The sequence below is a fragment of the Capra hircus genome, chromosome 1 (genome assembly GCF_001704415.2).
Source record: "Capra hircus breed San Clemente chromosome 1, ASM170441v1, whole genome shotgun sequence".
Lineage (NCBI taxonomy): Eukaryota > Metazoa > Chordata > Mammalia > Artiodactyla > Bovidae > Capra > Capra hircus.
In genome coordinates, this window is record NC_030808.1 from 65,853,493 (window position 1) to 65,865,629 (window position 12,137).

At 38.6% G+C, this 12,137-nt stretch overlaps 1 protein-coding gene across 1 annotated transcript in view; it reads right to left on the bottom strand.

The window, feature by feature from the left end:
• The window catches only part of GOLGB1 (golgin B1), an 80,000-nt gene that overhangs the window by 27,337 nt on the left and 40,526 nt on the right, over positions 1 to 12,137 (bottom strand). Inside the window, 3 exon segments of the mRNA XM_005675002.3 lie at positions 434 to 2,345; positions 3,201 to 6,382; positions 6,384 to 8,399. Coding sequence (XP_005675059.2) covers positions 434 to 2,345; positions 3,201 to 6,382; positions 6,384 to 8,399 — 7,110 coding nt within the window.

Consider the following 12,137-nt stretch of genomic DNA (forward strand, 5'->3'; position numbering starts at 1 on the left):
TTTTTGACAAATTAGGGTTGCTTTTAGAAAAGTACAAAATAAGCTGAGTCCTCTTTACCCTTAATTCTACCAGACTCTACTAAACTATCAGTGTAAAAAGGCACTTAAGTGATCCCAATACTTTCATTCAATTAAACTATGACAAATTCTGAAATCATCTGTGTGTATGTGTGTGTGTGTGTATGTATAAAATATATAAAATAGCTTTCCATCTCTTAGTCCTTTTGTGACCCATGGTGAGTTCTGTGCAAAGGAAATCTGATTTTTTTTATAGAGCAATGGCAGATTTAAAGTAATTTAAATAATGTTTATCATCCCAGAACACCAAGTTAACATGAATAAAAATTTTTACCATTTTCTGTAAAAATGAAAATCAATTTAAAGAAAGTTTCAAAAACTCTCAGAAGACTGGAAAGAGAAGCTAAACACTCACTAGTCGGTCCCGGTCATTTTGGAGTGATGACATAGCTTTTTTTAAACTCTGTACTTCAGCAGGGCTGGTTGCAGGTGGGGCTGCGGACCTCTGCCTCCCGTCCTCTGACTTGCGTAATTTCTCCAGTTCACTCAACAGGCGCTCTCTCTCATTCTGCAGGCTGGCCATAGCCTTGGAAAAGGACTGCACTTGGTTGTAAGAATCTTCCAGTTGTGACGACAAGTGAAGCAGTTGCTCATCTTTGGACAGAAGCTGCTGGTTAAGTTTCTCAAGGTGAGGCAAGCTGTTATCCTCAGTGGAAATCACTGGAAATGCAGCTTTAGAAACAAGAATGTCTCTCTCCCTGCTTAAGAGGCCCTGTTCTCTCAGCTGTGCCAGCTCCTTCAGACTGGCCTCATATTTCCTTTTCAGTTCCTCAAGTTCCTCATGCGCCTGATCTCTACTGTTTTGTAGGGAACTCATTGACCTTCCAAAAGACTGGATTTGTGCTGTGAGATCTTTATTTTCTTTGGTGACCACGAGTAACTTCTGTTCCATCTCCACCAGATCTCTTGCTAGCTCCGCCACCCTCTCTTCTGCTGTCTCAGTTTCATTGCGCATTATCCCTGCATCGTGATGAAGATGCTTTAATTCTTTCTTCAGTTTGTCTTCAATTTCACCTACCTTCTTGGCAGCTTCCTTCTGAACATGAACCAATTCCTCTTCCAGTTCCATAACTCTCTTCTGAGAGGAAGAAAGGATAGTACTTAACTTCTGTACCTCTTCTTCTTTGGCTTTTAATTGGGCCTGAAATATTCCTAGAGTACCTTCTTCTTGCAAGGCTGTCAACTGTTTCTTTAATTGTGATAGAGAGACTTTCAAGCTCTCAGTCTCTTTAGCTAAATCTTGTTTCTCCTCCTGGAGGGCAAGAGAGGACCTCTGTAGCTCCTCCCTTGCTTCCTCAGACTCCTTGAGCTTTGCTTCTAATTTAACATATTCACCTTTCAGCTCCTTGACCTGCTGAAGCTGAGCTTCAAGGAGCTGCTTTTGCTGACAGTCTTTCTTTGACAACACTTGGTTCAGGTCTTCTCTATACTGGATCAGCTCTGCACTGAGCTTGGCATTCTCAGAATTAAGGTCATCCATATGACTTCTCAAGCTTCGGATTTCCTCCTTCAGCTTATTATTCTCAGTAGCAGCATCTTGAATGAGTTGGTCTTTTTCCAAGATCACAGAGAGATGTCGTTCTTCCAGCTGTTGGTAGTCACTGACTATGCGGTCTCGGTCATCCTGGAGAGAAGACATGGATTTAACGAAGGAATTCAACTGAGCCTTCTGCTGCAAGTTCTCCTTTTTCATGTTTTTCAGTGTTTCCATAAGCTGATTGGTTCTATCAACAGCTTTTTTGTTCTCCTCTTCTAAGACAGTGTTCTCCTCTTCCTCCTGGGACAGCAGATTTTCCAGTTCTTTAATTTCTTTATCATGCTGCTGATGCAGTTCAGCCACGGCCACTTGGACTGCCTGTTCCTTGGCAGAAAGCAGGCTTATAATCTTCTGCTCCTTCATGTTTATTTCTTCATGCAGCCTACTGGTCAGTTGCCTGGCAGCCTGAAGATCAGTCTCCAGCTGCTCATAACTGAACTTACAATTCTGGATATCAGCCTCTTTCTGCTTTATGATCCCTTCCAAATTTTCTTTATTTTCCTTAAATTTTTCTAGAGAGTTATTTAAATCAGTTGACTGGTCTCTGAGAATCTTCAGTTCTGATTCCAACTTAGCTAAATCATCCTGAGAGCTACGGTATAGATTTTGAGTCTCTTCGAGCTGGGACAAAAGTTCTCTGTTTTCTCCTTGCAGAGTATCACAGACCTTCTGCTGAATCTGGACCTCTGTCTGAGCTTTGGATTCCCACATTTGTTTGTCATGCTCAAGCCTAGAAAAAAAAAGGTCATTAATTACAGATTTCAATGGAAAAGTACATGATGCCTAAGAAATACAACAGGTACTCAGATCTACAAATGAATAAACATTGATAACTGAAGGTGTTTTTAATAAAGAGGTATCAGTTCTACGAATGTTCTGTATTAAAGGTATATTGCATCTAAGAATTTATATAAAAATAAACTTCCAAAGTCTGTTGTTAATTTAGTGACATGAGTTTGGATACTCTGAAGAGTGCCCCCAATTTTGTACTTGGTTCTAGAGAAGCTGTTGTCTGGCCCCCAAATGAAATAATCTTGGTATGAGAGACAAATGAGGAAACCTGTCTCTGAGCAGAGGGATTCTACTAAAAATGAAAGAGTATAGTGTGGGGACGCTGTTAGTTCTTGAACTAAAGTGATACAAAATTGGAGTTTGAGGAAAATAACTCCAGCAGGCATATGCAATATAAACTGATGTGGAATATGGGGAAGAGAAAAGAGGAGATAATTTCAGAGGCTAAGGCAGTAATTTGAGAGTATAGAAATTTATACTATGGTAAAAATTCAGAGATGGGTAAGGACAGTAGAAATGAAAATGAAAAGAAAGGAAAAAGTCTAAGAGATCTCTCAACAGAAAAATGGGTAGAGAACTAAATGTGAATTTTTCACGCCAAGACAAGTTGTAGCAGAGAGTCATTTGCAAAAAAACAGAGAGACAGTGAGACAGAAGTGAGAGGGAATACATCTTCTGGGGGGAAATTTAGACCAAAATTAGTCCCATAATATTAAAGGGAATGGAAATAGTTTATGACTTCCTTTGTCTTCAATTTCCTTTGGAAGAGCTAAAAGAGTTATTATTCATTTACCTGGAAATGTTGATCTTCAGTTCCTCCATATGGATGGACATCTGCCTAAGCTGATCCTTTAGAACGCTGCAATTCTCCTCTTTAAGTCTAATTTCTTCTTCTTTGGTCTGAATAGCATCACTGAACTTCCTCTCCCACTTTTTGGCTTCATCTATCACCCTGTCCCGATCATCCTGGAGGGAAGACATGCTCTTAGTGAAAGCTGCCAGCTGGGCCACAGTACTATCCAGGTTTTCCTGAAGTTGCTTAACTTCCTTGTCTTTCTTGTTCAAAGTGACCTGAACCTCTCCAAATGTCTCTTCCAAGTGGACCTTTTCTCTACACAAAGCGTCCAGTTTCTCTTGCATATTCTTCTTCTCTTTCAGGTGTTTCTCCTCTACTTGCTCCAGTCTTCGCTCAAGATCTTCATCCTTTTGTTTCATTTGGCTTTTAATGGATTCTTTATTTGACTGAAGCTCCTTTTTCAACTTGAGATTGTCTGCTAGGACCCTTGCTGCTTCACTTTGAGTGTCATCTAGCAGTACTTTGAAGCTAGCTAATTCCGATTCTGCCTTCTTGCGGTGTTCATTGGCTTGAGCCAGATTTTCTTTGGTTACTTCCAAATCTTTTTGGGACTCAGTCTGAACAAATTCTAGAGCCTTAACAGTTCTCTCCAGAGCACTGATTTTCTCTTGGTACCTAATACAGTCCGTCTGCAGCTGCTTTACTTCTTGCTGTTTTTCTTTTAGCAGCTCCTGAAGTTCCTTCGCGTGGCTTTTATTGCCAGGTCCTTTCTGAGCACCTTGTATTTTCTCCATATATTCCTTTCGTATTTCTGATTCCACCTTAGTTTTCTCCTTGACTAACTGTTGCTTTTCTTCTTCCAATTCACTCACACACTTTTTAAGGTTCTGCATTTCGGATTCTAGTAGCTCATTTTTGATCTGGGCATCTGTAACATCCTGATAATAATTCCCAATGCTTCCATTAAGTTCTGCTAATTGATTCATAAGCCTCTCTTCCAAGTCATCTTTCTCTTCTTCTGCTGTCTCCTTTAACTTGGTAATTCTGGCAAGTTCTTCTTGGGTTTGCTGATTTAATAGGTTTATTTTGGTTACTTCTTCCTGAAGCATTTTTAGTTCACCATCCTTTGCTGCTATTTGACTCAGTAAAGTATCTCTCTCGTTTTCTAAATTCTGGCTAAAGTCCTGGTCTTTCTGCTTGCCTTCCTCTAATTCAGTGATTCTTTCTTTGAGCTGATCAATCTGCTGAAGGTAGTTATTAATTTCATCATGTAAGCTGACATTCTCACATATGTCAGGCTTGGCACTGTTCTCTGATAGAGTGGATTCTAAATTTTCAGGCCTCGTGTTCATACCTGGGGAGTCTTGCTCCTCAGCCTCACCTGGAGCAGAAGGGGTTGCCTCTTCAGTGACAGCCAGCTGGTTGTCATGCTTCTCAGTGGGCTCCAGGCTAGCTTGTTTGGATACATTATCTTCTATCTGATGTTTTAAATGTTGAACCTCTTCACTTAAAGAGTCCTTTTCTGCCTTTAAGGCCTCAAACTCCTTAGAGAGGGTTTTATATTCTGTTTTGACCCTTTCCAGCTCCTCCTTCATGTTGGAATTGGAGGAAAGAAGTGCTTCCATACTATCTTTAGATGTATCTCCTGCAGGATGTACCTCTGCTCTAAGCCGTTCATTCTCTTCTTCCAACTCTAGGATTTTCTGCTGTTTAGATTTAGCAAACTTTCTCATCTTTTCTTTCATCTCCTCCATTTCCTGTTCAGCTTCCTGTAACTGCTTTTCTGTTTCTTTCTTGTTTGCTTCTGTGCTTCTTAACTTGCCATAAAGTTCCTGCTTCTCCTGCCTCACAGTTTCCACTACATGCTGAATTCTTTCTGCCTCATTACTAACATTCTCATAGGACTGCAGAAGAATTTCATATTCCTTTTGCAACTCTTGGTGTTTCTCTTGCCACTCAGTGCTTTCTGCAATCTTGGAACATTTCAAAGATTCAATTTCCTTCGTTAAGTTTTCCTTGTCTTCAGTAAGACCCTCCAGTGCTAATTTCAGACTTTCACAAGAACCACTGAGACTTTGATTTTCCATTAAAGATCTGTCTACTTCTGCAATGAGTTTGTCTCTTTCTTCCTGAAGAAGAGCTAACTTTCCTAAGAATACATCTTTTTCTCTATTTTGAGCAGAAACTTGGTTTTCCACATCTGCCAGAGACTTAGTGAGATGCTCAATGGTGTCTCTGGCCAAAGACAGCTCCTCCTGGAGACCTTTGTTTTCTTTTAGTGCTTCCTTTCGGGAAATGAGGGCAGCTTGCAGTTTCCTCTGTATTTGCTGTTTTGCTTTACTTTCTTCTCCGGTCTCTTCTGGTTTCTGCTTCAGTTCGCAAAGCTCCACCTGGAACTGCTTTATCTTCTCATCATGTTCTTTGGCTTGCATTTCCAGCTGTGTATGCAGTGCCTTTACTAAATCCTCTTGTTCTGTTATCTCCGTTTGTACTTTAGTAAGGGCTGTTTCCTTTTCACTAAGCAGTCCAGAAAGGTATCTAACTTCTTCTTCCTTTTTGCTTATGAGTTTTTGCAGTTCATCTAGTTCAGGCTTCAATTCTCTTAACTGCTCTAATCCAGCGATCTCTAGTTGACTGCTTTCCAGTTTTTGCCTCAGGGTTTCTGCATGGGCTTCAGCTTCACAGGACTCTGCCTTCAGACTCTGGATTTCTAAATCCTGTTTATTTATCTGCTCTTGTAACTGAAATACCTCTTCGGATTTTTTAGTCAGCTCATTTATTGTAGAGTTAACCTTTAACTCTAACTCTTCTTTCTCAGCCTCTATTTCTTTCAGCTGGGTCTTAATCTGGGCAATAGCAGTATTGCCCTGCAGAGCATTTGTATCTCCAAGATGAGAAGGCCAGTCTAGGTGCAAGTCAGACTCTGAAACAGATTGAACAGGCTGCTGTTTTGTGGCTTTGAATAAAGGTTCTTCTAAACCTTGAGTGGGAGAGCCTGGTTCCTGCTGGCCACTGCCTGGGACTTTTCTGTCCATAGATTCCTGTACTTGAATCTGCAGTTGTTTTAGTTGGTCCCCAATGTTCTCATTTTCCTTGCTCTGCTCATCAAACTGTTCTTGCAAGCGATTATAGTCATCCTTCTGTTGCTTTAGCTCCTCCCTAAGATGTCTTTCTTTCTCCCTGTGCCTTTTTCAGAATCACCTTGCGAGAGGTTAATACTTCCTGTAGCTTCTTTTGAAGTTGCTCCTTTTCTTTTTCAAGGTCCACTATTTTTCCTTCCAGTTCTGGTTTCCAGTGTTCTCCACTACCTGCACCAAGCGGACTGATGGCCACTGCTTCTTTTACAGGTGCTGCTGAGTCTCCATCACCTGCATCCTTGTTACCTGTGGTTAACTTTTGGATAATTGCTTGGTTTTCAATGACTTCTGCTTGGAGCAGATCTATCTGGTTTGTCTTCTCCTGTAAATTCTGATTCATCTGTTTGACCACAGCCTGTAACTGTTCTTCTATTGCTGCCTTTTCTTCCAAATCCTTCCTAATGTGCTCTAGTTCCATTTCCTTCTCAGATATTATCTGTTTTAAAGACATTTCTATTTCTTGGCACTTAGAAGTCACACATTTTTCTAAGTCTTCTTTGCTTTCTTTATCTTCTTCCACTTCCCTCCTCTCACTCTCATGGAGTAGGATCTCTTTGCTGGGTTCATCTTTCACTTTGGCCAATTCCTCTTCTAATCTACTGACTTTCTGTAGAAGTTCCTTTCTATTAATAAGAGCAGCCTGGAGCTTTCTCTTTCTCTGCTCACTTTCTTTCTTTACAAGGTCTAATTCACGTTGAAGTTCTTCTTTACTTATTAGCCCTGCTGGGCTCAACTCATCAAAATTCTGTTTAATGCTGGAAACAATTTCTTTATCTTCTTCCATCTGCTCTTTTTTGGTCTCTTCAGCTCTGGATAATAAATTCAGCTGTTCTTTAAGAGTCTTTATTTCAACCCCAAGAGAAAATTTCTCTTCATTAAGCTGAACCATTTTCTCTGTCATACTAAAGCTGATTTCTGTCACTTGCTGATCCTTCTCCTCAATGGTCTGTTGGAGTATTTCCACATCTTTCTTTTTTTCTAGTAAGAGTTGATCCATTTTTGCTATTTCAAGTTCCTTCTGTGAAAGGGCCTGTGAAAGTTCTTCCACCTTATTTGAGACCTCCCTCTCACGTTCTGCCCCCTCAAGCACTTCACTTTCCTTCCTCTGCAGCTGGCTCTGCAGGCTTTTGATCAAAGTACTCTGCTCAGAAAACTGAACCTGCACACCATCTAGTTCATTCTGTAAAACTTCAATCTTCACATCTTTAGATTTGGCTTCTATGGTGAGGCTGTGGATCTGTTCAGTGAGCAAGTCATGATGAGCAGTCTGACTTTCATAGTCAAGTCTTCTTTGCGTTTCTGCTTCTGCAAGGCTCACTTCTAGTTGCTGTACCTGAGCCCTCAGTTCCGTTACCACACAAAGTTCCTTCACCTGAGCAAGAAGCTGGTCTCTTTCTTCAGACAAAGCAGTGAAAGCATTGTTGGTGTTTTCAGCATTTTTCTTAAACTCTTCAATCAGCTGGGTTAGGATGCCTATTTCCTTAGCTTTCTCATCTAAATTTTTCTCATAGATTTCTTCTGCCTTACGAAGGTTTACCTCAAGCTCCAAAACTTGACCTTTTAGTCTTTCCAATTCATCCTGGTGACACTGACAAATACCTGGGACAGCAGAAGAGGGTTTATCATCATCGTCCTGCTTGGCTGATTTTAATTCCACTCCAGTGTAATTTAAAGATATTTCCTCAGATGGTCTACGCTGGTGTTCGGGGCTCATCTGCTCTTCTTTCTCAGTTGTTGTGAGACTGTTCTCTTTATCTGGCGTCGGTGGAAAATGCTGCCCTGTATCTTCAAGCAACACTGTCATTTTAACTGGAGGTATTCCTTCACTCTCTATCTGTTTCATTTCTTTCTGATCAAGGAACTCAGGGTCACCTTCTGCCCTTTTGCCTTGAAGCTGCATCTTAAGAAATGCAATCTCCTCTTGAGCTTCTTTCATTTCCAGCAATAAAACAGATAGTTCTTTATGCTTCTGAGTAAATGTGTTCTCCAGGGCATCTTGTCCACTTTCCTCAGCAGAAAAACTGCTGTTGTTGAGCCTGGTAATATCAACCATGTTCACCTGTTTTTTTAAAAAAAAAAGAAAGAAAGAAAACACCTCAATCAAATGTTTTATAGGAAAGAGCCTAACTAAAAACTGGTATTTTGTGCATTTTACAAAACCAAAAACATTTCCATCCAAACGTTCCTACCACAAAACTGCTAAATATTTTTAAAATCAGTTTTTATTTCCCAACTTGGACCCCTGAGGGCACCCTGTCAATCCTACACTGAAGTCAAGTCATATGCATAAAACCTAAGGAAACCTGGGACTCATTTTCTAAATATTCCTCACTTGGGAAACTTTTTTTTCAGATTAAAACTGCTTATTTCTCCTAAGAACTACTTACAAATAAAAAGCGAAGCAAGAAGTAAATTTTTGTTTCATCTCATGCCAAGAAGGAAGTTACATGATTCCTTTTCCTAAACTATCTATTGGAATAGGAATTATTATATAAGATAGCTATTAACAGACAAAGAGATTATTAGACAAGTTGATTAAGATAAAGTACCAGGATTAAATAATCAAAGAAGAGTTCTGTTGGAGCTTGGGAAGAAATTACAGACCCATCTGACAAAATATTAACCAAGTTACTATTACAAAGCTTACTGTATTAGGCTGTTCAATCCATATACATTATTTCTATAATTGTCTTCCTGGGACAAAAACCAGTGAATTTCATGGTAAATTTAGTATTTTATTAAATGAGTTTGGGGACCATATACATAATAAAATATCCATTTTTGTCAACAGCAGCTTTTCTCCCCCCTCCCCCCAAAAAAATTCCAACTTGATACAAAGGAAAAAAAAAAAACCAAACCAGGGGATTGTCAAACAATGTGGTGGCCAAGAGCACAAGCTCTGCAGCCTAGCTGCCAAAGTTCACATCTCTGCCATTCACTAGCAGAAGCTGGCACATAGTAAGTCCTCAGTGAATACTACCTATTATCTTGGTATCATATTCAGCCACTGAGTAAAAGAAAAGAAATCATTACTTTAGAACTATATATTAGTCTACAGAAAATTATCACCTCATCATTTTTCATTAGCACTTCTAATCTTTTAAAATTCTTCACTCTCTGTAATACTTATACTCACATTTCTAGAAACCAAAACTGGACAGACATTTTTTTTTTAGCAGAGGAAAAGTTCCTTTATAATTTCTTCATGTCACATTATTATTTATCCCATTCCTACATACATGAAAAATCTAATATAGTCAGGGCATCACTTTTGCCCAGAAGATGGAAATATAACTAACTCCTTTTTCTGGTCTCTCTCATATCCTAAGTATTCTTATTTCCTCTTTACTAACTATCTGTCATGCCACGTCACTCACTCTCTTCCTTTCCAACTCTCATTCTCTGCTGCTCCCTATCCTATCTATAGAGTTCAATTAACTTTGGCTTGATTTTTTTTTAAAGTCAATGTTATACATCAGAGAGTAGAAACTGGAAACCTTTGCTCTTTCTGGCCACTCTCGCTTTTCCTTCTAGTACTAGTCTTCCCCTTTAGACCGTGCTTACATTTTCTATGGACCCTTTCTATTCACTCTCTCTTATCCAAGGAATTATCTTAGTCACGCTTCCTTTTCAATTTCTGTGGAGCTTTTTTTCCCTTCCTTTTCCACTGTTTCCTGTTTGTTCTCCTTCTGGACATTTTGTTTTTCTTAATAGATTCCCATATTTCTTATCTGCTCTTCCATTTTGAGTTCTGTTTTCACTAGACATTAATTGCTAAGCATCTTAAAACATTAAGCATCTCCTTGGCTAAACAAAATTAATTTTTCACTACTAAACTCTCATAATTTGTCAGTAACCCATATAATGTTAAAATTATTTTCAAAATTTAGTCCACTTTTCACAATTTTGTGAACAGAACATCATATGAAAATGTAACTGAATGTAAATGTGGAAGTTAACTTTATGCCTCAACATGGTTAGCCCACAATACTGAGATAATTGGTCAAACATTACTCCAAAATGTTCTGTTGAGGTATTTTAGATAGTTAAGATTTAAACCAGCAGATTTCTCAGTTGTTGTGAGACTTTCTCTTTATCTGGCGTCGTGGAAAATGCTGCCCTGTATCTTCAAGCAACACTGTCATTTTAACTGGAGGTATTCCTTCACTCTCTATCTGTTTCATTTCTTTCTGATCAAGGAACTCAGGGTCACCTTCTGCCCTTTTGCCTTGAAGCTGCATCTTAAGAAATGCAATCTCCTCTTGAGCTTCTTTCATTTCCAGCAATAAAACAGATAGTTCTTTATGCTTCTGAGTAAATGTGTTCTCCAGGGCATCTTGTCCACTTTCCTCAGCAGAAAACTGCTGTTGTTGAGCCTGGTAATATCAACCATGTTCACCTGTTTTTTTAAAAAAAAGAAAGAAAGAAAACACCTCAATCAAATGTTTTATAGGAAAGAGCCTAACTAAAAACTGGTATTTTGTGCATTTTACAAAACCAAAAACATTTCCATCCAAACGTTCCTACCACAAAACTGCTAAATATTTTTAAAATCAGTTTTTATTTCCCAACTTGGACCCCTGAGGCACCCTGTCAATCCTACACTGAAGTCAAGTCATATGCATAAAACCTAAGGAAACCTGGGACTCATTTTCTAAATTATTCCTCACTTGGGAAACTTTTTTTCAGATTAAAACTGCTTATTTCTCCTAAGAACTACTTACAAATAAAAGCGAAGCAAGAAGTAAATTTTTGTTTCATCTCATGCCAAGAAGGAAGTTACATGATTCCTTTTCCTAAACTATCTATTGGAATAGGAATTATTATATAAGATAGCTATTAACAGACAAAGAGATTATTAGACAAGTTGATTAAGATAAAGTACCAGGATTAAATAATCAAAGAAGAGTTCTGTTGGAGCTTGGAAGAAATTTACAGACCCATCTGACAAAAATATTAACCAAGTTTACTATTACAAAGCTTACTGTATTAGGCTGTTCAATCCATATACATTATTTCTATAATTGTCTTCCTGGGACAAAAACCAGTGAATTCATGGTAAATTTAGTATTTTATTAAATGAGTTTGGGGACCATATACATAATAAAATATCCATTTTGTCAACAGCAGCTTTTCTCCCCCCTCCCCCCAAAAAAATTCCCAACTTGATACAAAGGAAAAAAAAAAAAACAAACCAGGGATTGTCAAACAATGTGGTGGCCAAGAGCACAAGCTCTGCAGCCTAGCTGCCAAAGTTCACATCTCTGCCATTCACTAGCAGAAGCTGGCACATAGTAAGTCCTCAGTGAATACTACCTATTATCTTGGTATCATATTCAGCCACTGAGTAAAAGAAAAGAAATCATTACTTTAGAACTATATATTATTCTACAGAAAATTATCACCTCATCATTTTTCATTAGCACTTCTAATCTTTTAAAATTCTTCACTCTCTGTAATACTTATACTCACATTTCTAGAAACCAAAACTGGACAGACATTTTTTTTTAGCAGAGGAAAAGTTCCTTTATAATTTATTCATGTCACATTATTATTTATCCATTCCTACATACATGAAAAATCTAATATAGTCAGGGCATCACTTTTGCCAGAAGATGGAAATATAACTAACTCCTTTTCTGGTCTCTCTCATATCCTAAGTATTCTTATTTCCTCTTTACTAACTATCTGTCATGCCACGTCACTCACTCTCTTCCTTTCCAACTCTCATTCTCTGCTGCTCCCTATCCTATCTATAGAGTTCAATTAACTTTGGCTTGATTTTTTTTTAAAGTCA